The sequence below is a fragment of the Micropterus salmoides genome, unplaced genomic scaffold (assembly GCF_014851395.1).
Source record: "Micropterus salmoides isolate LMB-PRFRI ecotype aquatic unplaced genomic scaffold, ASM1485139v1 Ms_hic_scaffold_14, whole genome shotgun sequence".
Lineage (NCBI taxonomy): Eukaryota > Metazoa > Chordata > Actinopteri > Centrarchiformes > Centrarchidae > Micropterus > Micropterus salmoides.
Window position 1 is genome coordinate 4675051 of NW_024040485.1, and position 24770 is coordinate 4699820.

Consider the following 24770-nt stretch of genomic DNA (forward strand, 5'->3'; position numbering starts at 1 on the left):
CAGCAACTTGTAGTTTATTTTATCTGTAATTTGCACGTATTAAAGTGATTTTACACCGGGGGGGTATCTTACCCCAGTGGAAAATGCCTTTTCCCTGAAAAATACATTTGATAAAATACTAATTAATTTGTTACAAAATTAATATTGAAAAATAGTGAAAATAGACATTGAGCTTGGGGGGGCATCTTACCCCAGTAGCTGGGAAAAATGACTTTCTGCTAAAACTTACATTTGACTAAATTCAAATTAATTTGTCAACTGTATATATTTGTTTTACTTTATATTATGTTACCCTAAGCATAGCCATCTCCAAGATACAAAAAACCCTATAAAATATTATTTTATGTGTCAGCAAACATTGAGCTTAGAGCTTTGAGCGTCTTACTACCCTATTTACAATAAAATGTTCTTCTTTCTTCTGCTTAGTTCATTGTGTTTTGCTTAAAAGAGCAAAACACAATGAACTGAGAGGAAACATTTTTGAGTAGAAGCAGAGTAATGATTTCGGGCACAACTTCACCTACTTCCAAGGTGCAAGGAGAAGGGAAAAGGTCTTTAGAGGTCAAAACTCCAGTAACACTTGTAGTACAACTTATTTTGAAACCAGCACATTTTGGTTTGTGGCATGCATCAGGGTCATCCATCAAACATGTTTGTTGTTCTTTAGGAAATATCTTTGAAAATGTCACTTTAATGATGATTGGGATCTCTTTATCTGTGTCACTGGTTGAGGAGGACATAATCGCCATTAGAATCCGCTATAGACCCTTCAGTGTTTGTTATACTGCACATAACCTGCTAGACAGCCAGATTGTCAATGTTGGTCCCAAACATAGCCAACAAACACTTTGAAATAAACAAAGCGGCAAAGCAAATGAGCCAGTCTGCCAGCACTCCTCTCAGTGGAGGTGACTGACTCATGATATGCTTGTATACATATTGTCCAATAAACTTAGGTGGGGTCTGCTCAACCTAAAATCTATGCTAACAGATGGTAGCATTAGGCTACCCTTAACTAAAGATAACAGGAATATTGTAATGTTTTCTTCACTGTGATGCATTTTCATTAGGCCTTAATCAGTCAGTTGCTTAAATCCTTAAATTAGTTCTCAAATTAATATGTCTATATAATAATGTGCTATTTCATTAATGCCCCCCTTCAGAGAGGTCAAAGGTCAGGATCAGACAAAGAGCAGCAGCCCTGCAGTTGGTTGTGTATGTGGTTAAACAGCTTTTAATGATTTTGATTTCCTCTGTTTCAGGTATAATAAAAAAGATCCATTTAAACAGTCAAGATAATGAGGACAATTCAGTCATTAAGCCAGCTATGATGTTTGAAGTTGTGCGGAGAAACTTAAACTTTGCGGATTTGGCAAGCATCATTATCATTAAATAATAAAAAGTTGATTCTGTGAAATGCTGATGATCGTATACAAGTGCCTCAGTGTAGCTTCTGAGGTGAGAGGTGATCATAGATAGATATACTGGAGACAGGTGACTCAGCCATGATCAGACTGTACAATGGCGCCACCAGGTGTTTAGTTTGTGCTACTGGTATTGCGTGGGGTCAAACAACATTTATTGTGACAGATATTCAGAAAATTTCTTGTAATGGGCCTGTTCTGTTGTTTCCAGCCTGGTCGGAGCTGCATTTGCTTTGGTTGGAGCCCTAACTGAATGCATTTATTTATTTAATTCCAACATAGAATTTGTACAATTTAAATGGCACAAATGTATGTATAATGTAACTAATGAATAAAGTGTTTGTAAATATGTAGCCATTAGCAACCAATAACCATAGACAGATGGATTGATTCATTTTAATATGATCATTTCTTGCTTTTATTTTAGTGAAACAGATGTGACAGGTAAGGGCAAGGAGCTGGTTTACACAATGAACCACTCCACAAATTCAGATGGAAAAAAAACAAACATTATACACACTTTAACTGGTAAATTTAATTCATTCAAAATAATCAAAGAAATGCACCATAGATTAAACAATATTAGTTACTGCAGCAGTGAAAGCAAGATGATCTAGCATTAAGAAATGACAACCACAACACATTCAATAGCAATCTGAAAAATTAAACCTAAACAATTCATTGAAAAATAATAAATAATAAACCAGCTATTTGTATGTAAGCAACTGTGAGCCTTTAAGTTAACATTACAGTATAGAAGTATCAATAGCATCAAACAGAGGCACTGTTAAACAGCGTTCATTGAAACAAATAATCACGACTACTCCTTAGTAACGGCCTTAAAACGACCCTTTTATTCTGAAAGCTGCTTTAGGACGAACAGGAAGTAAACAGTTTCCACACGCAGTTTCCGCCATGTATCCAGTTTGACGAGGTTTTGTTGTGCTGTTCACTCTGTGTGTTTTGTTCTTTTAATTGTAGCTAACGTTACTTCTGCTCTAGCTATGAGTGCAATTATTCCCCGGATAGAGCAGCTGTCTGCCAGAGTTGTTCGGGTTTTGGGCTGTAACCCGGGACCGATGACTCTGCAGGGAACCAACACCTACCTGGTCGGCACCGGGGAAAGGTGACACTTGTCAAGTTAACTTAAGATGTAAACAACATGGAGTTCACTGTAATATGTTTTGTATTTAAAAAATATCTGTGTTTGGAAACGACCATTTGGCAAAACTGGACAGTTAGGTTTGATGTCCGTGTAACGTTAGCCCTTAGCATACCCCCTGTGAGCTCGCGCAAAAGGACGTCACGCCAAATTCCATTAAAAGTTCTGTACGTTTAGTGTTTCCTTGCTTCTAGGCTAAAATACATTGCGTATAGACAAGACTGAAAATATATGTTGGATTTCCAGGATCCACTGGTTATTTCGGCATATACTCAATATAAGAAATACACGATATGGACAAAAATATTAGGACGCACCTCTTAAGCTTGAAACCAGGCGTTTCGTTCAGTTCTGCTCACTGCGACAGGTGTATGAAATAAAGCACTCAGCCACGCAGTCTGCCTTTACAAGCGTTTATGAAAGAATGGGTCGTTCTGAAGAGCTGAATTCGAGTGACATAACTTACTGTAGTTTCTTCACTGGGTATCGCACGAGCAACTGTACGTGGTACTGCAAAGTGGAAGAGTTTAGGAACCACAACGAAGCAAAGAGTGGCAGATCACCTAAAGCAAAGTCTATAAAGGCATGATTGGATGAGTTTGGTGTGAAATCTTGAGTGGCTCACATAGAGGACCTTTGTCCATATTGTGTATTAGTAATTTGGAGTGCTTTGTTAAAAAACATAATAAAAATTTTAAAATTCTCATGTTGGCAGTCTGGAAGTTATACATGAGTAAAAGTTTTGTTTTAACAGCGAATTCAATTAACACTTTTTAAAAATAAAAGTAAAGTGAAACTATAAAACCCAACTGGTCGAGGCAGATGGCTGCATGGCCACCATGCTGAGGTTAAGCTCAAAGTTTCTAACTTTAATGGGAGCTTTTCCTTGCCCCTGTCACCAAGTTCTTTGTCATGGTGGGAACTATTAGGTCTTTGTTAATAATATACAAAAGTACAGTCTAGACTGAGATAACTTCTGTTATGATTTGGCACTTCAAAAATAAAGTTGAATAAAAAAATAGTTAATAAATTAGCAGAATTGGTGTATATAAATACAGAGAGCTGCTTTTAAAGCCTGGCATGTGTGTATATAATGCGTGATTATTTTCCAGGCGTGTGCTGATAGACACTGGAGAACCTGCTGTACCTGAATATATCAGCAGTCTGAAACAGGCACTGAGACAGTTCAACACCAGCATCCAGGAGATCATCGTCACACACTGGCATCACGACCACACGGGTGGGGTGGAAGATATCTGCAGGGACATCACTGGTGAGGACATATGACCCCACAGTATTATTTGATTTGGAAATACGATTACAAAAACTTTAAAGGGTCAGTACACTTTTAAATCCGAGTTTTAAAATAATCCACATTTGAACTTCTTGGGGTGTGGTTGTCACAGCAGTACATTTGCAGTTGCAAAATAGTGTACAGGTCAGAAAAAGAGAGAATATTTAATCATTGTTTTCCCTCCTGTAGGTTCTGAGGTCCGAGTCAGCAAACTGCCTCGTGCCAGCCAAGTCAGAGAGAAAGCCGGAAACAAAAGCTTTACTTACCTGAAAGATGGAGATGTTGTGCAGACTGAGGGGGCCACACTCAGGTCAGTTCAGTTTTTGTGCAAGTTAAATATATATTTGTAAAGAGAGAGCATTTTAAACTGGCAGGACTTTTATTTTAAGAAATAAAAAAAAAAAAACTAAAAGAAGACAACAAGGATGTAAATAATATGCACTAGAACATAATTCAAAATAATCCATATTTTATGTAAAGCCTTTCTTAAGATGAAAATGTACAAAATGAGAAGAGAAGTGTGCCACAGCACAGCAAACGTGTATTCAGGGGTGGAAATTAACTTTTTGGCTCACCTGCCAAGGGAACTGGTAGATGAAAACATCTACCGGCCAAACATATTTTTACCAGCCAAAATAATAAATTGCCTTTTTTGTCGCATATACATTTGTTTCCATACTTTTAATTGAGATAATAAGTTATTATGTCAAATACAAATTTAAAGAAGAGACCAGAGTGAAACTTGAATTATATTATTGCTATCAAATGTACTTAAAACACAACAGTAAATTGTTTTAGAAACTTACAAGATGCTTATTAATCATTCAACTTAAATTTTATCTCTGCTCACACTTAATCATGCTTTATCATTCAACTTAAACTTCCCTCAGACTGCTGAGTCCTGGTCCTACAGCATCACAGCTTTTGTGGGATCTATATATATATATATATATTTTATAGTTTATGGATCATTCTCCTTGCTCTCTGGGACAGCATGACCAACAGAATAGCTTTGCCTTATTTCACGGGGGTATTGCGCCAATCTGCCGGCTCGCTGCACTTTGAACTTTGACCGTGGCGTGTGCGCGAGGTTGCCGAACAGTGCGCTGTGCTGCGCTTGTGCTTTGCTAGACGCAGCAACAAACCGCCGTGGCGCAGCGCAAGCCAATGAAAATAATGGGTTTCACAGCGCAGCGGTGCGGTCGTCGCAGTCTGTCTGAAAGGCCCAAAAGTTGGTGACGGGCACGAGACAGAAAGACAGAACCATCTGGTTGTGAAAAGCAACAGCCGACATGCCGCTGGTTCCTGTAAAGCTGGACCCCCATGTCAAAAGCGCACATGATCGCTGGGATAAAGGCCTTTTCACACGGGATAACGCTGCAAGCTTTTGTTCAGTATGGAGAAGCGAATGCGACACAAATGCGGATATTCTTTCTGCGCTGATTTACGTATGAAAGCCTCATTCTCCCCTCCCGACTCCTGTCGCCTGTCCCCTAACGCCCACCCGTTACAAATCTACGCCAATCAAACACAAGTAACCTCAAAAGAACATAAACAACCAATGAACGCCCTGAATCCGTGTGTTACACGGTTTTACTTACCTTTATTATATGCTGAATATATTTACCCAACAATGTGGCGGGTAGCCTTTCAACATTTGGCCGCCAAACTCCACCCACATTTGGCAGGTGGCGGGTGTTAATTTCCATCCCTGCGTGTATTTACTGGTTGAGGAGTATCACACTAATACCATAGGTAATGTCTGAATCTTGAGAGCCATGTTTTGTATTTTTCCCAGAGTGCTGTTCACCCCGGGCCACACTGATGACCACATGGCCTTGCTGCTGGAGGAGGAGCGGGTGCTCTTCTCTGGAGACTGCATCCTGGGCGAAGGCACCGCCGTGTTCGAGGATCTCTACAACTACATGAAGTCTCTGAAGATCTTGCTGGACTCTCAGGCCGACCTCATCTACCCCGGTGAGTGAGCACAGACTGGTATGTGGGATACACTATTTTATTTCTTGAAAGGCTCAGATGGGACAGTTGGGGGTTAACTGTCTTCCTAAAGGGCACCTATGAGATGAGGGAGTAATAATTGAGCGGCAAGTGCTGCTCTTTTACGTTAACACCCAGATTTATCTTGGAGTTTATCCTGGTCCATGGATCAAACCGGATACTTTCCAATCACACGTTTCATATTTCATGTTTTTCATCCCTTTTAATTTTAATTCTCACCATTTTTATAATATGCATCATTATACATGCATCAGTATAGGACTGAAATATTGATTATTTTCATAATTATAAATCTTATATAAATAACTATAAGTCTTTTTTAATTCATTGATTAATTAAAATATGACAAACAGTCCAAAACCCCGAAATATAAAAATCTACAATATCATCCTAAGAAAACAAGCAAGTCCTCCCCACCATACTGATGTATAGCACAGGGTCCATCAGTCAGTCTGACACTTCCTTGTAGGGTCATTCAGATATTTGGACAAAACCTCTGCTGCTGTTTTCTGTGCAGGCCACGGACCTGTGGTTCCGGATGCTGGCTCTAAGATCAGACACTACATCAGTCACCGGGACCAAAGAGAGCAGCAGATCCTGGCAGCCATTCAGGATGGAGCAGGAAAGCCTTTCTCCTCAATGGAGCTTGTCAAAATCGTTTACAAGGTCAGAAAAAAAAAAACAACGTTGTTAATTTGATGCTTTTTGCAGCCTGTAGTTAAGGGCTGCACCGTGTGCGTAGTGAAGCTAAGACTCTGGGAGCAGGCAGATGCAATGAAGAAGTTCCCTCAAAATACAGTATTAAGTACACATACTAAATTATGATACTGTAACTAGGATAAGTGTATGGAAGTAACCTGAAAATAGGCAGCCCACACACGAGGCACCCATCTGTATACGTGGAGGTGATCAAAGTAATCTGCTGTGATTGCTTGTGATGCTTCTCACTGCTTCACTTGCAGGACACCCCTGAATACCTGCACCAAGCAGCGAATGTGAACCTGGTCCATCACTTACAGAGACTGGAGAAAGAAGGCAAGATCAGCCTGGGTATGTCATCTACTACCACTGCCAAAAATACTGGGAGAATTTTAAGCATCAGTCTTGGCCAGTAGAAATAGACATATCTGGCAGTAGGTTTGGTATTAAGGTTAAGGGTCCATGACAATTGATTGCATGTGTTTTTATTAGGCTTTGCAGTCACTGACTGTTAGCTAAAATTCAAATGTAAACTGTTTTTTTTCCTCAGCACACAAATCTTCAGAGGACATCAAATGGAAGAGTAACCTGTGATGTCCACAGAGACAGAGAAGAAATGCACTCTTAATTGACCAGTGGGCCAACATAATGGAAATCCATCTGGCATAGTGTTTGTGGTTGAATGCCTTAATTCTGCTGATTGACAGATGTGTTAATGGAAATCAGGGATGGTGGTCACACTTGTTGCCTTGAATGTTTCCTGACTCAGGCTGTACAAAACAACAACAATCAACAGTCACATTCACCAGGACTGAGCTGCAGCTTGTGTCAAAGTTTAACAAGGCCATACAATGTCAGAAGGTCGGCTGAATTTTGACTGTGGAAGAATGGAAGACTAGTCCGATGCCACAATGTGATGAACGTGTCATAGTGCCCCCATCTGCCCGTATTCAGTTGCTCGTCTTTCTTTTCTTCTTCTAGAAGGCTTTTCCCTAATAACTTTGTTTGCTTGCGTATGTTGCGGAAAGTTATATCTGGCTTTGTCTTGATTGGGGAAAATGTTTTTTTTTTTCTTCAGGGATTTAGGCACACTTGTATGGAGGCACTTGGGTAAAGGAAGGTCAGTAGGAAGAAATACGGCTGAGAGTAGAACAATTCAAATGTTCCCAGAGACTGCTGTGAATTCAACCAGTCACTAGGTGGCAGTATTTAATAATACATTTATTGGGAGATAACTTAAACAGTAAATTGCAATTTAACAACATATGCCAAACATTACAAATTTTTGGAATTTGTTAAAAATAAAACATCTAAAGAATCAGAATTATAAAACGTTATTGTCATTGCACCAATAGTACAACGTGATCTACTGTGAGGTGCTGTTGTATTTTTCTTGCCACGAAAAATAATCTTTTTGCTCATGGTAATGTTTATATAGCAACTGTACAACTTATGAATACTGAAGTTTACCACTTAAAAACAGCTTTGAAAGGCTGAATATATTCTCAGCTATATTTTGTTCCAATATTCCTCTGAGTAATATCCAGATCTTTTGCATGAACCTTTGAGCCCTTTAGTGAGTCTCATCTGTTTCATATTGACTAACCACTCTCATGTAATCTGACTGTTGGGGGAAGAACATGTTTCTGTATCTAAGATTTTCTACAAAAACTGCTTATTTTGGAGCAGACTGTGGTGATTTTACTGAAATCAACTTCACCACTTGAAAATAACTAACTACAGTGCATGGATCATGCAGCACATTGGAAGGACACTGCTGGTCTACATGTTGAAAACAAACATCACTGAACTTAACCAGAATGGAGCAGAAACACTATAAGGTGCTGTTAGCCTACCAAAGTACAGAGACAAGTTTCAATTGTGGAAGTAGAGGACAAATGCCAATGTAAACTGTAGAACATGAAACTATGTTACAGTGATAGTAATGGTATACACTAAACACTGCTGGAAGGTTATTATTCTCCTGTGATTTGCACAGACACTGTAAAGCATGTGATATTTGATTTTTTGGGTCCTTTTAACATATGGCCATGGTTACTGATAAAAAATTTACCTTGTAGACAAGATCTGGTCATCTATAGTATTTATGTTGATCAGGGAGCAATGAACTAGTTCATAAATTAAGTTTTGACTTTCAATGACTAGATAAGGTATGTTGGGTGAAAATAGCATTAGAAATACTATTTCCTTTAGAAAAAGGTAAGTATATTGACAATAATAGGGTCAAATACACATTTGAAGTTGTATTACAATGTCACAGGAAATTAAAACATCAAAAGGTTCCTTAAAATCCCTGTATAGACACTGCTGAGATCTCAAATTAATATACTGTAAATTACACAAAATATTTGAATGTGAAATAGCACTGAAATAAAAACGCAAGTAGAAAATGGTCGTTATTAACTATTGAGAACAACATAACATTGTAGAAGTAAGACTTAATATTGCACCTTGAAGCATTCACTGCCAAATTGGCACATAGTAATGTGACCTAAAAGTAATTCAGTTTTAAAAAAGAATATTGATTTTATTTCTAATTATTATCTTCCAAAGTGTCACAAATAAAAACATTTTTGCCCAGTTTGCCCAGGTGCAAATGGCAGAGAGATACCCAGCTCTGCGGTGTGGTAATGAGATGAGTGGAGGTTAGGTTGGGTTGGGTTGGAGGGGGGGGTGGGGGGACTACTGGTAAAGATAAACAGCCGAGGAGCCTCTGAGCCAGAGGAACATGGCGGCTCCGGCCCTGGACGCCGCTGCCGCTCCGTCCCGCTGACCCGACAACGACGGACACATCCCGCACAGCGCGCACCCATGGCTTCTCAACTCTCAGGTAAGTTTCCTGTCATTCGCTTGACCCCCCCAACCCTCCCCTTCCCCACCAACCCCTCTCACTCAACCCCATCTGACAAAAAGTAAACCATACATCGCTTATATTCCTGTGTAGTGTCCGTATCAATTATACCAACACTATCATACTTTATGGTGCAGTTTTCCTTCTTACTAGCGCCGTGGCATCACCATTGTGATACTTATATTGGGTCATGAAAACATATTATAGGGTTAACTACTTGAGTCCGGGAAATAGCGTAAGAACCGACCGGTAACTATCGCGCAGGTTATTTTCAGTGCCCGCGGTGTCTTATATGAATTGTACATATTAGGACTTCAAAGTTGAAATGACCGACTGATAGCTATAAGTAACGTTAACTAAGCGGGTTTTAGGCGAAATTCTCGCTAGCTAGACTAATAAAAATGCTACTTTCAGCCGGTTATCTGTCAAATCCGCTGTCAGGTCTCACGTCTTTGGTAAAGTAACGTTAAAGGCTGGTCTGCTGGTGTTTGTTTAACGTGTTCAAACACTGTGTGATAACTGCACAAATATCCCAAACGGGACTTTGCTGTTTCACAGTTAGCTGTTAAACCCCCTTCCTGATCAACAGACGCGACAACTGCTTTCTTATGTGAACCATGAACGCCCCCTAGGTTAGATACAATGAAGGTGGCCTTTTTCTGTTGTTAAAGTAGAATTTCACGGCACCAAATTTAAAGCCTTGGTTGATTTTTACAGGCGTTTATGTGACTATGGTAAACATATATAATAAACATTTTGAGTTATTCTTGATATTGCTCGGACTTCCTCAATCAACTCAAGCATCAAGTACCATAAGTAGGTACAGCCGTAAGCTTCCGATTGTCTTTTTCAAAATAAAACATTCAGATTGGCGCGTTAATTCTTTAAAATTACAATACATTATATTAAGTTGCGTATTGATAGGTAATTAAAATGTGTAGTTTCCAATGTACTACTATTTAGCATTTTATAACATGTGAACATGTCAAATAGCATGCCATTTTCAATTCAAAAGGCATGTACAGAGTTCCAGCCAAATAAATACTATTTGTGGACAAGCAACATGAATTTCCAACCTACCCCTATTCATTTTTCAATAAGTCATTCAAGTATTTCTTAAAGGAGCCCAAAGTCTGTATGTGTTTTAAGATGTATGGCCCTAGGAAACTGTGAACTAAAAAGGATGAGTGCCTTGTGTGGCAGCTGGTTAAAAGCTTAATGTGTATGCTCTTACTCTTATCAGCCAATTTCCACACTAAAACGTGTGTATCATTTGTACTGCTGAGCATCCACATGTCTTTCAAAATTTCCCACACTAACCTATCACATTCTGATCTGTCACGTATCAAAATGAATCCCACTGCCCAAAAGCATATACATTATGGATGGACCACGTTGTGCTTTTTGTGCCGGGGCCTGAAATCCTCCTCCTCCCGGCGGTCCAAAACGCCTCTGCTAAAGGTGGAAACACTCCCCAGGTGCTCTGAGTTCCCAGACTGGGCAGACTCAGCAAATAGGGCCGCTACTAGCTGAACTGCTAGCTGAGCCACCCAGCTAATGGCAGCTACATTAATCACTTACTCTGGTGATATGCTGTACCCTATTTCTTTATAGTATGAATTCGACAGGTGGCCAAAATCTTGAAATCTTACACATTGTACCTGTAAACCTTATTGCACAGCCTGGTAGGCATTTGCCAGTGCAGGTTCAGGAATGTTTCCTTATTTGCTGTTGTGCTGTTTTTTCTGTGTTTGCTGTTGTGCTGGTATGTTACTGTACAGAACCTGTAAGTTTGCCTACGTGACAGGTACCGTCTGACTTCTGTGGAGGTGTTATCTTTGAGGGCTGAATTCACGAGTTTTTGGCTCTTAAGAGCTTATTTGCTATTACATGCACCACAAAGTGAACTTTGAAAAGAATTGCAACATGAAAACCAAGTTGCCAGGTTCTATATTTATCCCCCCTTCTCTGGGAGATCATTGATGTGGTCTGTTTTTGTTTTTTAAAAAAAATTTAATTAAAGGGTTTAGGGCGTTTTCATGCTCTTGACGCATCTACACAGAGTTTAGTAAATGAAACAAACATTGTGTATGCTTGTTTAATCTGTTTGGTGATCGACCTGGATTTGTTTCTATGTTACTGCTTTATTATAATTTGATGTACCAGGCTAGTGATGTGTCTGGTTAACAGCATGCTTCAATACTTATAATGCCAAAACTACCGTAGAGGCTAGTGCTGCAGCAAGAGTGCAGGAATGTATTTAAGACCAAGATCTTAACATGAGATTGGCAGCTTGCCCAGTGAGGGATTCTCAGTGGCTTGAATTCACTAAACCACGTGAGCGCTCAAATAATGCCCTGACCAATGACAACAGCAGCAGCAGGAGGAGGAGGAGGAGGAGGAGGAGGAAGGGCAGAGGCTTGACTGTGCAGTTCTCCATAGCAGGTTCTCTACCAGGTCTTATCCTCAGCAAGCAAATACATGCTAAAGAAACACTGCTCCTTTTAAACCATCATCCAAAAAGTCCTTGCTCTGACATGCTTCTTCTAGTCCCTGATTAAAAATAACTCTTAAAATTTCAATGATTGCCTTGACTCGGATTCATGTTAATCTTTTGAATCAGATGGACAGAATGTCCTTACAAATGAAGGTAGTGGCAAAACAATGGAGGCTGCATGAAAACCTCTCCAAAATGCAACATTGGATGCCCTGTCCTCTGTCTGATGTTGCTTCACTTGGCTGTTGGTATACAGTAGGGCTGCAACTAATGAATGTTTTCACTGTTGATTATTTTCTCAATTTATTGATTAACTGTTTGGCCTATTAAATGTCCAAAAATGGTGGAGGATGTCCATCGGTGTTTCCCAAATCCCAAGATGACGTCGCAACCCAAATAAATTCAGTTTAGTGTCGTAGAGGAGTAAACTAGAAAATATTCACATTTATTCAGAGAATTATTACTTTTTTTTTTTTTACAAAATGACAAAAGATTAATAAATTATGAATAGTAAATAGTTATATATATATATAAATAGAATAAATAGTTGGCTATTAATTTAATAGTTGGTGATTTAACTGGTTGATTAATCATCGCAGCTCTCGTATGCAGTGAAAAAATAGACACTGACCAGGAAATATTAATGTAAACATTTGCTAATGTAATGAAGTTAGATAACACAGGCTCTGTCAAGTCGAGACCTCGTGTTTTAATTTTAGTTTCCTGATCCCCACTCTGCTGGTTAATCTTTACATTTACTGGTAACCCAGTTGTGTAAGTAGGGGTCTGTGCTTGTCTCCTCATCTGTGTTTGTTTATGTCTGGCTCTTCTCACTGCCACCAACTTATCACACACACACACACACACACACACACACAGCCACCTGGCTTTCTGTCACGTACCAGAGACAGTTGTCTTCTAGGTCTGATCCTCCTGAGACCAAGTGCTCTAATTAAACAGACACACACACACACACACACACACAGCCATGTCATGACTCCTCTAAAAGCCTCCTGTAGTGCCTAAACACCATGATTACTGTAATATTCCCTCAGTGAAATTTATCTACAGGATGTGCTATATAGGAACACATTTCCTCTCTAAACAGCATTACTTGGGCTCACAGGTTTTTTAAATACATATTTTCAAAAATGTTTGAAAAATGTCAGTTAACAGAGTTTTACTTTAGTTTAAAGTGTTATTTCTGTGACTCAGATGTAATCATCAATTCAAAGTCTTGATTACGTGTGAGGTTCAACATGGGGCTGACTAATATCACGACAGATATTCTAAAAGCACTTTTGTTTTTGTAATTTGAATATTTTATTAGTCTTACACTCAACGTTTTTGAAAACAGCTGCCACATATTCCAGCGGTCTGTATGGTTCGGGATGATTTGCTGTGCCTTTCAGACAAAGCTATTTGTTGATCTCCAGTCATGATTTAAAGCACACAAGAGGCGCCAAACAAAGCACAGAGGTTTTATTTCATCTTACCAAAGTCTTTTGTTTCTTCAAAGCCCGTCAGAGGAGGAGAAGCGCTCTCGCACTTCAAACACAGCAGCAGCACGAATATCACTGCTCACCTAGTACGCCATGTGATGCAGTTGAGGTGTAGCTACACCTTGAAAGGTGCATGCACTCACTTCAGATATATCAGAAACACTTTGATCAAATGTGCAAGGAATATCTCTCTGTTACACAGGGACGTATTGACAAGTGAGAGTTTCACATTACTGAATATAATAGAGTGCAAGATATATTTATAAGCAAGGCAACCCTTGTAAAGCACATGTCATATTTACAGGCAAACCCGAAATAAGTTAATTACATAAGACATCAAGATTAATAGTTTAAAATGGCATTAAAATAAAACTATAAAAAATTGAAAGAACAAATAAAGAATTTTTTTTAGCGTTGAATTAAATGTAAGTTGCGTTGCAGCAAGATATATGTGCAGCATAGTAGCTTAAAGCTGTTTTCATCATGTTAAGATTTAATTCTGGTAACAATAAGTGGACCAAAGCTGACTGACATCTGAGGTCTGATCTGTAGGTTGTATGTAAACACTGGACTAGTTGTTTAAGTTTCTGACCTCGAGAAAATCTCTGAAAGGCAGCATTATATTAAACGTCTGATACGGATCAGACTTAAACGTTAAAGTGCTCTAATAAGGAAACATTCAAACATATGTACAGTCAGCTTTGCAGCGGTCGGCAGGGCCTTCCTATGTCCAAATGGTAATGAAAGCTGTGCAGGGTTGAAGCAGCAAGGAGCCAAGTCTAGCAGGTTGCATAACAAGTGCTAATTTAGTTAGCTGGAGTTGGCGGCGGCTGTAATTATCCAGCACTGTGGCAGCAGAGCTGAGTTGGAGAGTCCACAGGCCTCCAGCTGGATAATACAAGCTAATAGCATAACAAGCTTTTGCTGAACAAACGAAGGCCGTGGCCCGGGCTAATTGTGGTGTTCATCCCCGCTTTTTGGCAGCAGAAGGTTGTTGCTAAGATGACAGTGAGGAGATTAAACAGTTGGAGAAGTATCGCTGTGGTCATTGTAGCCAGAATTTATGGTAATGCTTAGATACTCAGTCCGATCCTCAGCCTGAGCCCATTTTCACACATTAGTTAGAATCACCTGAACTCTGTAGACAAGAGTTGTATCATCGTAAGTTGAAATTTTGTTGCATCAGGAAAGACTCAGAAGCTTGTAAACTTCAGTCAGCAGACAACTTCTCTGTTCCACAGATGCAATCAAAGCAGCTTTGATATTGAAATGAGCATGTTGGGTTTTGATTCAGCGTCACACATCTGCGGTGGCTGGAGGGGGCACGCTGTGACGCGTTTGAGGATAAGGGACAGTTTTAAAAATAAAAGCTGTCCTTTAGCAGACGCCTAACTAATCTTTGAATGACTCATATTGTCACTTAGCCTGGCATCAAGCGAATTAGTGATTAGTTATAGCGATTTTCAAGGGGCGTTATCAACGGGCGCAGAATAAAATGCCTTTGGACGTATTTGGATCGACCTCCAACGGAACATGTGATGTGGCATAGTTAGTAAGTTAAACTAACCAAATTCTGTCAGAAATATAGATAATACATCTTTCTTATCAACAGAAGCTTTAAATAAGTTATTTTATTTTTCTGTCTTTTAGAGAAAATATAATGCCTAGTTTGTTTAATACCAATATGATAGCGGATTCAACACAAACGGTTTCACACATATATTCAAATTTATTTGATCAATGGATAAACCCCTTGAGATGCATCATCTCATTTTCGAGGGTGTCCTGCCATCAGTGACGGCCATCTTGTCTAAATGTCTAAAAGGGGCTCCTCATGTCATTGTATCAAACCCCAAATGAAACATGAGCTTGCAGATTTGTCTGGTTCACAGGCTAATTGTCATTATTCAAGTCTAAAGACAAAGACGTGTTAAACGTCAAGTCTAAAGTCAGTTACTTTGTGATTTAAAGCTTGTGTAGGCAACGTTGGAGAGGGTTCAAACTGGAAAACCTCTCTCCTATCAGGCCTCCTCCAAAGCCACTCCCCGTAAGTGGAGGTAGAGTGGGTGCAAGAGGGTGGCTGACCCGGGGCCCCGGCTGGGTAGGGGGCCCCCTACGTAGGCCGCGAATATTATGTCAGTTGCTTATAGACACGGCTGCACAAGAGCAATATTATATGGCTGCAGTACCGGAGGCTGCAGTTTCAGGCACCTTGCAATCCTGGGGCCGCAGTGCTAGGGCTGTAGTTCTTTTGCGACAGCGCCATCAAGTGGAGTGGTGGTGGTAATGCACAGCAACACAAAGGAGGTTAACCCTGTCTTCTAGCACATCAGCTGTGAGGTCGATGTGCGTAGCTGTAGGGTTAACCGGTTGCCATGCATATAATTAATAAGTTAGGTTTAGGCACACACCCTGTGATGGTTAGGGTAATTAGCTTCACGGGGCTGTCAAGAGTAACATAGCTAGCCAGCAGTATCAAAGTAAACAAGGATCCTACAAATGCAGTTCCAGTCCTAAGATTCTCCAGTACTGAAGTCCATTATAGCTAAGGGCTTATTTATTTTTTCAAAACAATCTCCACAAACAATCTCCAGGAATTGACTTTATTTTTCCTTTTATATTTTAAAAGAATTGGATAAAATCTGTTTTTGTTATTATTATGTCCAACTGAAATTAAATTCCATGTTTTTCTGCTTGCTTATTTCCTTTTATATGACATGTCCTGTGCTTTCCTTTGAGGAATAAAAGCAGTATCCAAATGGGCGAAATGTATATTTTAAATATAGCAGCCAGACAGTGGCTTGCAGCTCACGCCAAGAGCCACAACCCGCAGCTAATTAGCTTATTGCAATTGTCATGATCTGCCAGTTTGTTATGGTTCTCACCCGTCATATCACTACTAAAAAGACACTGTTTATATGCTACAGTGTACATTTGTTTACTTATCTCTGTTCCTAGCCGGCTGTGTTCAAACATGGACTCTGACTTGGTAATTTAAAGGGTTAGAGAGAGGAGCACTTCTTATGTCTATCCTTTCTTTGATAAAGAATTAAAAAATCACTCTGACATTGTTTGTGACTGCAGGAGGAGATGTCTTTCAGTTGGACTTAATTACTGTACCTCAAGGGAGTTTGCTGCGTGATCAGGTTATTTGCATTTCTCCTTCGCATTTCAACTGCCTGCCTTTAGAAACCTATGTCTGAGACAGCCCGTGTCCACTGAAGAATGTTTAAGTCCTGAGAAGATAAAAGATCCTGCGGAAGAACCTGTAACAGGTCACTGCCCTTCTCAACTTTCAAGCGCACAAACTGAGCAGAATCACAGCCACACAGCCGTTCTGTCAATGTGTGTGAAGCAAAAACATTTGTACTCGCATGTGTGCTTGTGCAGTTCACAAAGCAGTTGGGTATAGATCAGCTGTCCACCCCCACACACACATTGACACACTCTAATGTGCACACACACACACACGCACACAGAAACAGTGACACATGTATGCAGCTATCTCTCAGTGGTGGCAGGTGCATGTTGAAGTGTTGTGTGGTTTGAGTCCACTGTGTCCAACTGACCGAGAGAGCGGTTGTCTCACTCATACACGCACACGCACATACACTCAGCAACAACACACACAGCAGGGGGAAGAGCCAGCAGATGTTTCGGATTTGGTCGCTGACCAAAAAAAATCTCACTTCTTCTTTTACTACTTTTCATTTGGTCTTCTTGATTACAGTAATGCGCGCGCGCACACACACAAACAAACAAACAAATATACACACGATGCTAACAGTTAGATTAAAGATGGCTTTTCAGCTAGGAGTTGGCATGTCAGTCTCTTCTGTAGTGCATGGTAAATAGTCACCACTTCATTATTCAAATGCATCAGATCTTTAAACTTTAAAGCTGCGACATGTTATATTTTAAACATCAGTGTGTCACTAACAAACTGACAGTGATGCCTTGGTACGATCCCCGTTAAAAAAAACTACTAAAAAACAAGCCTGTGGTGCAATCTTTGCCTGTTTTGTTTTTTTCAGTTAAAATGTGTTGTAGCAGGCCGCGCTGAAAACACACTTTAAATGAATTGCCACACATCTGTGTATCATATGTAGAAGTAGGCCTACACATGGTACAGTAATGCTGACCTGGGGAGCAAATATCATCAAATTGCTTCTTTAAAAGAGCTGACATGCAGCGATGCTGGAAATAGTTACTGGTCAGCCAAGGAAGAAGTTTTGGTGTAGATCTTGTTAAATGACATGAAATCTGGTTAAACATTTCATATGACTCAATAAGAACAATGTTGACAGTAATGTGGTACTCATTTCTAGTTCATTGGACTGAGATGGAAGACACTGACCTTGATACTTGAAATGTCACCTGACAGATTTCAGGATAAGGGCTAAGGATGAAGCATTTAGGTGAAGATCTGACTCAGAATAATTTAGGCCGAATGCAGCAAGCTTCAGTTTAAGCAAATTACAATCCACAAATAGCAATAAGTAGGGTCAAAGTCATAGTAACTTTTCTTACAAAACATTCTTATCACATTAAGAGGGACGAAGAGGTGGGAGAGAGGATATGATTCACTGAGGAGAACGTGTGACGTGTGATATTTCCTGAGAAGATGATTTTCACTCAATTACATAAGACAAGGTGGGACAACACAGCATGACCGACATGCAGTGAGCAGGTAGATTCAGTGTCTTTGCTCGAGGGCACATGTGATCTGGTGATGTTTTCGGTGCAGACAATTTGTCTGCAACGTAATAAAAACACAAGTTGAACAAACTGTAAAACTCGTACTCTCAACAGTGCGAATCAATAGCACTTGTGAGAGAGATTCGAGTAGGTTTTCATCATCAGCTCAGCTGTTCAAGTAAAGGGAGACAAATTAGTTTCGTAAAATAGGATGTTAGGACATAGGATAGGATGTGAACATGAGCCAGTGGGAACTCAATGAACCAGCACCATACTGGCCCTCGGGTCAGCCTCACAGTGCGAAAAAGGCCTCAAAACTCTCTGAATCGTCCTCCCAGGCAGGGTCAGTGTCTGGGAAAAGCAGCAGGTTTTCTTGTTATTGCGGGCAAGAGTGAAACTTCCAGCAGAACCAGTGGGGGATGTTGGTCCTGGGTGTGGCCCCTTGTTGTACTTGATGACTGATGGACTCCTGTGGTGCGTTGATGTGTCTCATTCAAGTGTGCCTCAGCCCTGGAAACTGAATTCATCCACTTTAGCATTTCATCATTTTCTGTAAATGCATAAATCCGTTCAGCATTAAAGGCATAATCCACTAATCTTCACACGTAGAAGCTAGTTTGCAGCTACCTCTGCTACTCAGCCTGTGAAAACTCTATGTGACAATGTTTCTGAGAAAACAACCCCTGCGATGTAACCAGGGTTTTTTTTTTATCTTAACTTGGGCTTGGTGAGTAAACATTTTTTAACAGAAAGCCTGTGTTACAAACTGCGGAGGTAGAATTTGAAAGTCATCTTTACGTTTACTTCTTCTGCCAAAAATCCCCTATTGAACTGCATCATGGGAAGCTTAGGATGCAACATTTTTAGAGCTTGACACATGTTAGTGATAATGTCAGAAGATGTCAGAAAGTAACACTTAGTGGATGTTTACCCAAGATGGTTTGCATATGATGTGAGTGAGCTCACCTAACTATGATAATTAATGTTTTTGTGCCAGTTTGATATATTATTTATCTTTTTATGTATTTTCACATACGTATAAACTGGGATAATGGCACTCCAAAACCACCACAGAATATTCTGAACTTAGTTTACCGTTGTATTTCTTAGGCCTGAGATATAATGTAGGAGTTAATGTTGGTGCCCTGCGTGGGCCAACCTTGGGGAGGTGACCCCAAACGTTTACAGGTAATTTGTAAATCAGTGATCACGTTTTTTTTGTAATTTTTTTAATTTTTATTATCATCATTCATTTCTATAGATTCCATTCAGAAGATTAGAGAATATACATGGCAGCATCCAGATTAACATGGCAACTTACGTTTTATTGCACAGCACCACATGGCTGTGTGTGTGTGTGTGTGTGTGTGTGTGAGGGGGAGAGAGAGAGAGAGAGAGAGAAAGAGAGGTGTGTCTATGTGAGGCAGCTAGCCTGACAAATTTTGGGAGTTTAAATGAGAGCTGTTTGTGCAAATAAATGTGGTGTGTGTGTGTGTGTGTGTGTGTGTTTGTGTGTGTGACCTGTGAACCACAGCTGCTTCCACCAGAGCTTAGTGCTTTTGTCATTTTTAAAATTACCCTTCCTCTCCCTGTGTCTCTGTCTCTCTCTCTCTCACTCTCTTTCACTTTCACTTGTGTTTTCTGCCACCTCACTTAGTGTGGGGCTTATTATCAGAACAGGGACGAGGCTTATTATGTGAGTGCTGCACATACAGGAACGGTGTTTCTCGCTCTCTGTCACTCATTGGCGTCACTGTTTCAAGTTGCTTTCATTTTGGAAGTTTATAGACTGATGTTTTGAAAAACAGTGGTTTGCTGTATATTCCGCAAAAACTACATACAAATGAAATTAAATAAGATATCAATGAGGATTCTGCTGATGATGTGGTAACTTGCAGCCTACGTAGACAAGGTGTTAGTGGCCGCCACCACTGGTCTTGTGCCCTGTCTTTGGTCTGAGGCAGTTTTTCATGGTTCAGGCTAGGTCCCTATTTTCAATGAAAGTGAATGTTAATGCTGCATACCAGGGCTCCAAAGTGTGACCAATTTGGTTGCATGTATACTTGTGCGTTGGTGTCTGTGTTGCTCTGCAATTACACCACCCAAACGATCGTTGGCGGTTCCACTTTAGCCTTCCTCTAACCTGAACGGGAGTAAAACAACAATTGTGTGTTTCTTCTAGACTTTCCAAATGTTATCGACTGAATGGATCAAATTCTTTTAATCAGTGAGTCACGTCGCGGGTGTTGTGATGCTCTAAAGGAAGTATACCAAGCCAACCAATCACAGTTTTTGTGGTCTGCGTCACGGGCGAACATAGAACAAAGATAAACATTTACCTAGGGGTTCCTATTTACAATCATTTACATAAGTATCATTGTGTGTTATACCTGCGACACTGGTTAGAGTTTTGTCGTCAGGAGTCTAACAATTACAAAAAATATTCTGGAGTCCAAAATTTAAGAACAACAGGACATGTAAATCATATATATCTAGAAAGGCTGTGAGATGGAGAGGGAAGGAATTTTTTCCTGCACATTGGCTAATGGGAGGGAGGAGTGTGTGTGTGTGTGTGTGTGTGTGAGTGTGTTGTGGGAGGAGACAGGGAGGAGTGCGTGAGTTTGTGTGTGTCTACGTGATGGGGGGAGGGGACAGAGGGAGAGAGAGAGAGAGAGAGAGAGAGGATTTGTGGCATGTAGTTTGTCAGCTGTCATTAGGTGCAGATGACACACACACACACACACAGAGGTAATCTCACAGAAAAAAGAGGGGCAATACAAAACGAGTGTGTGTTTGTGTGTTGGGAATTTCTGTGTTGACTATGGTGTGAAAAGCAGTGTGTCTGCCCGGCCTGCATGGGACGGTTGGCCGGTGCTGAACTGGTTATGGACTGGTTCAACCAAAGCAGAGGTAAGTGACTGTCAGACTCCTGCTCTGTTCTGTTCTGAATAACAGATGTTAAGCTTCTCATTGTATGAATTTGATCTATATTTACAATCTTAATTCACATGTGTGAAGTGAGTTTGACTTGTAGATGAATATATCTCAACTGATGATTGTTTACTAACAGAGCTGATGTAAACAAACCTAACTGCATTACCAAAGATAATAACAGTAGGGCTTTTATTTTCATTGTCGATTAATCTGTCCATTATTTTCTGGATTAATCGGTTAGTTGTCTATAAAATATCAGAAAAGGGTGAAAAATTGCCATCAGTGTTTCCCAAAGCCTAATATGACATCTGCAAATGTTTTGTTTTGTCCACAACCGAAAAAGTTTTGCTTTACTGTCACAGATGAGTAAAAAAACCCTGAAAATATTCTCACTGAAGAAGCTGGAATCTGAGAATTAAAAAAAAAAAGATTCAAACAGATTATTCGATTATCAACTAAGTCTTTATTCCCTTTGTTAATGTACCTGTCAATCAAAGTGGTAGTGATAAGTGTAATGTGTTTTATTGGGGATAGTTGAGCTACTTTTGTGGTTACTTTTTAATCCAGAAAGACATTTTTAATTATAAATTGTCATAAAAGATGTGTATTTTACAGTACTTTAGTACAGTAGTACTAATGTTGAATATAATAAAAGCATATGATATCATCATGTCTTCAACTAGAGACGAGTTTGATGCTCACAGTTTGGATGGCTGTCTTAGTCAGACTTGTACTTTGCATTATTGTGGTTGCGTGTGTGTGTGTGTGTGTTGGGGGGAGTGGTTATGAATGACTGGTCTCACTCCCACACACACACGCACAGAGAGAGTGCACAGTCAGCAGTCCTGTAGCTGTTCTGTCACCTGAGGTCTAACCAGCCAACTGTTTACTCACTTTGCTCTGCTTCTATAACAACTGTTAACACTAATTCAGAAAGCGGCAGGTTCACTCCATGTACAGCAAATAATTCCAGGGACATCGTAAGCAAACTGACAACATTTTCACAGCTTTACAAGCAGTTGGTCAATGCAGAGTTTCATGATGACAAGTTCACAGTTTAGAAAAATATAAAAAAGTTGCTAATGTTTTTCAGGTACCCAGTTACCATAGTAGTAGTTCTGTGGTAATAATAACTATTTACAAGTGTGCACACTGCAAAACCCAGGAGATTTTCATGAAGTCACTCTGCCATGACTGTCACTTAGTTTTCACATTGACACTAGCTGCAACAGCAGATGAGTCAATCAGTGAGTTGAAGGTGGAGTTTGACCTCCAGGCCAGTAGAACAAAGTGAAACTCCACCAATATATCAAAGTGTTTTTGCTTTCGTTTTGGGTTGCATATTTTTGAAGCTGTGTGCCTTGTCCAGTCAGTTCATTTATCTCCTGTCAGTTGAGTCATCGTCAATCATATCAGATATAAGCTGCGCTCATATTCAACTTGTCAGGGCATTACAGGACTGGATATCATTCATTGTCACAGGGCCAATTTAATTTGCAATACTGGCTGTCAAAATGCTGCATATTGTAGTGTCACCATGGCTTCTGGTGTTGAGAGAGAGAGTTGGAATCTGAATGTTAAATTTGTTCTCTGTAATAGGTAACAATATCACTAAGAATCATCATCTGTCTTTATTTTCTGTCACACTCTGTTAAAAGTATCAGGAGGGTATTGAACCTTGACTCCTACACTGGCTATTGACTTGATTACTATAAATAAGATTAATACCCTAAGTTTAATTCCCTGAGAGCAACTCTACTTTATATGCAATTGTACTTATCTAAAAAGCTCGATATGAAACGGGAGCTGGGAAGACTTAGAAATCACTCTCCAGAGTTTTTTTCCAGGATTCGGCCGCTCTTGAATGTTGTAAGTAGCACAACACTTCAGCCGCTGCACAGGCGACAATGGGTCTAGCCTTGCATGTGCAAATTGGTGTTCACTGGAAACGGCATTTGGTGTGTTTTTTTTAGTCTTGAATGTGTGCACATGTAAAAGAGTGTTTCTCTTTGTGCGCGCGCGCGCGCGCGCGTGTGTGTGTGTGTGTGTGTGTGTGTGTGTGTGCGCGCGCGTGTGTGTGTACACTCACAATTGAGTTAGCATCTAGGCGGGCATGTTCTGTGTTATTGATTCTGGTCTATAATCAATCGGGCTCTCCCATTACATGAAGCTGCATATTTAGAGCAGCCAGTGGACCAGCTATCTATAAACAGTTCATCTGAAGTCATAAAATCTTTGATGTTATGATCATTGCTCCGGTGTTTCTGCACTGCAGCTTTCAATCAAACAGCCCATTTTCTTGGATTTTCTGAAAATTACATATTGGGTCCTGCATGTGGTGCTCTTCTTGTTCTGTTCTTATTTTCCGAGGGAATTATATACACATAATATCTACTGAATTCTGTGATGATTAATACGTCCCTCGTTTCCCTGTGGCTCCAGCTAATGTTAAAAATATTGATGATGAGAGTAAAAATTTTATAAAGTTTGTTGTTCAATTGAACAGCACTCATGTGACACTAAATCATTAAATCTTTGACTTGTACTGTTATTCAAATACCAATTGGCCTGTATTTGTTCGGCCAAAGAAGGGTGGGGTGGCAGTGGCTGCTTAGCCAGTATAAAGGGCATTGGTTCAAGTGGGTCAATGTGTACAGCTTGAAATTTATGGCTACTCACTTCGCAGCACACAGAAACGTATGCTTTCGTATACACGTAAACGTATGCTTTCCATTCCAGCACACCGGTGTCAGGAGTCTTGGGAAACTTTGACAACAATTTAATAGAAAAGCACCAGGCTGACAGGCGGCTAGAGAGGGCGACTGTTCTGTTGTCATGATGACTGCTGTGACGGCTATGGCTCAGGGGGTTCGGCGGGTCGCCTGTTGATTACAGGGTTGGCAGTTCAACCCCCAGCTCCTCCTGTCCACATGTCGAAGTGTCCTTGGGCAAGACACTGAACCTAAAATTGCTCCAGATGGCTAGCCAGCATGGTGGGTCACTCCTGTTGGTGTGTGAATGTGGGTGACAGAGAGGCTTTGGAGCAAAGCTAAATAAATGCACCCATTTTACCATTTATGACAGAATTGTAGATTTTAGACATAAATTGGTTCACCACCTGACAAACTCCCCATTCCAAATGTGAAAATCTGAAATGGCTCTAGTGTTTACAGAGGAACAACCAAATCATCAGTGTGTATGTGTGGGTTCAGCTATAATCTTTGAGGCACAGTTAATAAACTAATGCACGTCAAAATGTTTCATTGGAAGTAATTCATGTCCCCCCCCAAAAAAAATTATGTTTGAAATAATCGAACAATATGGGTTCTATTTACTGATTTGGCTGTAAAAAATTCTAACCTAGCCAAAATCTTAATTACTGAAAAACCATTCAGAATGTTTAGTAAGTACATCTTAGTAATGAAGTTCTGATAGCAGGCAACAGGGAGAACGATGCTGCTGGATTAAATGATTCAGTCTTCTGACTGGATGTTCATTGAGTGATTGATGGTGTAGTCTAGGATATTACCATGGGCCTGATTTGTTACTCCATCTCTTTTGCCATATCCAGTGTAATATTACACATATTAAGGCAGACCAAATAAGGACTTTATATAAGCAGGCAACAAAATGCCTAATCTTAAATAATCTACTTAACAATGTAACAATTTT

The 24770-nt window shown here is 40.0% G+C and overlaps 2 protein-coding genes across 2 annotated transcripts in view; both read left to right on the plus strand.

Moving 5' to 3' along the window:
• The first annotated feature begins 2319 nt into the window (after positions 1 to 2319).
• On the plus strand, positions 2320 to 8571 carry lactb2 (lactamase, beta 2). The gene is made up of 7 exons (XM_038717287.1): positions 2320 to 2550; positions 3699 to 3859; positions 4070 to 4190; positions 5679 to 5857; positions 6414 to 6562; positions 6859 to 6946; positions 7146 to 8571. The coding sequence occupies exons 1-7, from the start codon at positions 2429 to 2431 to the stop codon at positions 7187 to 7189; spliced, it is 864 nt and encodes a 287-aa protein (XP_038573215.1). The 5' UTR covers positions 2320 to 2428; the 3' UTR covers positions 7190 to 8571.
• A 12275-nt stretch (positions 8572 to 20846) lies between these two features.
• The window catches only part of LOC119901702 (nuclear receptor coactivator 2-like), a 39033-nt gene continuing 35109 nt past the window's right edge, over positions 20847 to 24770 (plus strand). The window contains 1 exon segment of the mRNA XM_038717288.1: positions 20847 to 21074. The gene's annotated coding sequence lies outside the window, so the exon portion shown is untranslated.

What these genes read in the sequence shown, in the direction of transcription:
- lactb2 (XM_038717287.1), top strand. Translation starts at nt 2,429, where the DNA reads ATGAGTGCAATTATTCCCCGGATAGAGCAGCTGTCTGCCAGAGTTGTT. An exon ending in GGCCGACCTCATCTACCCCG is followed by an intron (nt 5,858 to 6,413) that starts GTGAGTGAGCAC and finishes TTTTCTGTGCAG; the next exon opens with GCCACGGACCTGTGGTTCCG. An exon ending in AGAAGGCAAGATCAGCCTGG is followed by an intron (nt 6,947 to 7,145) that starts GTATGTCATCTA and finishes TTTTTTCCTCAG; the next exon opens with CACACAAATCTTCAGAGGAC.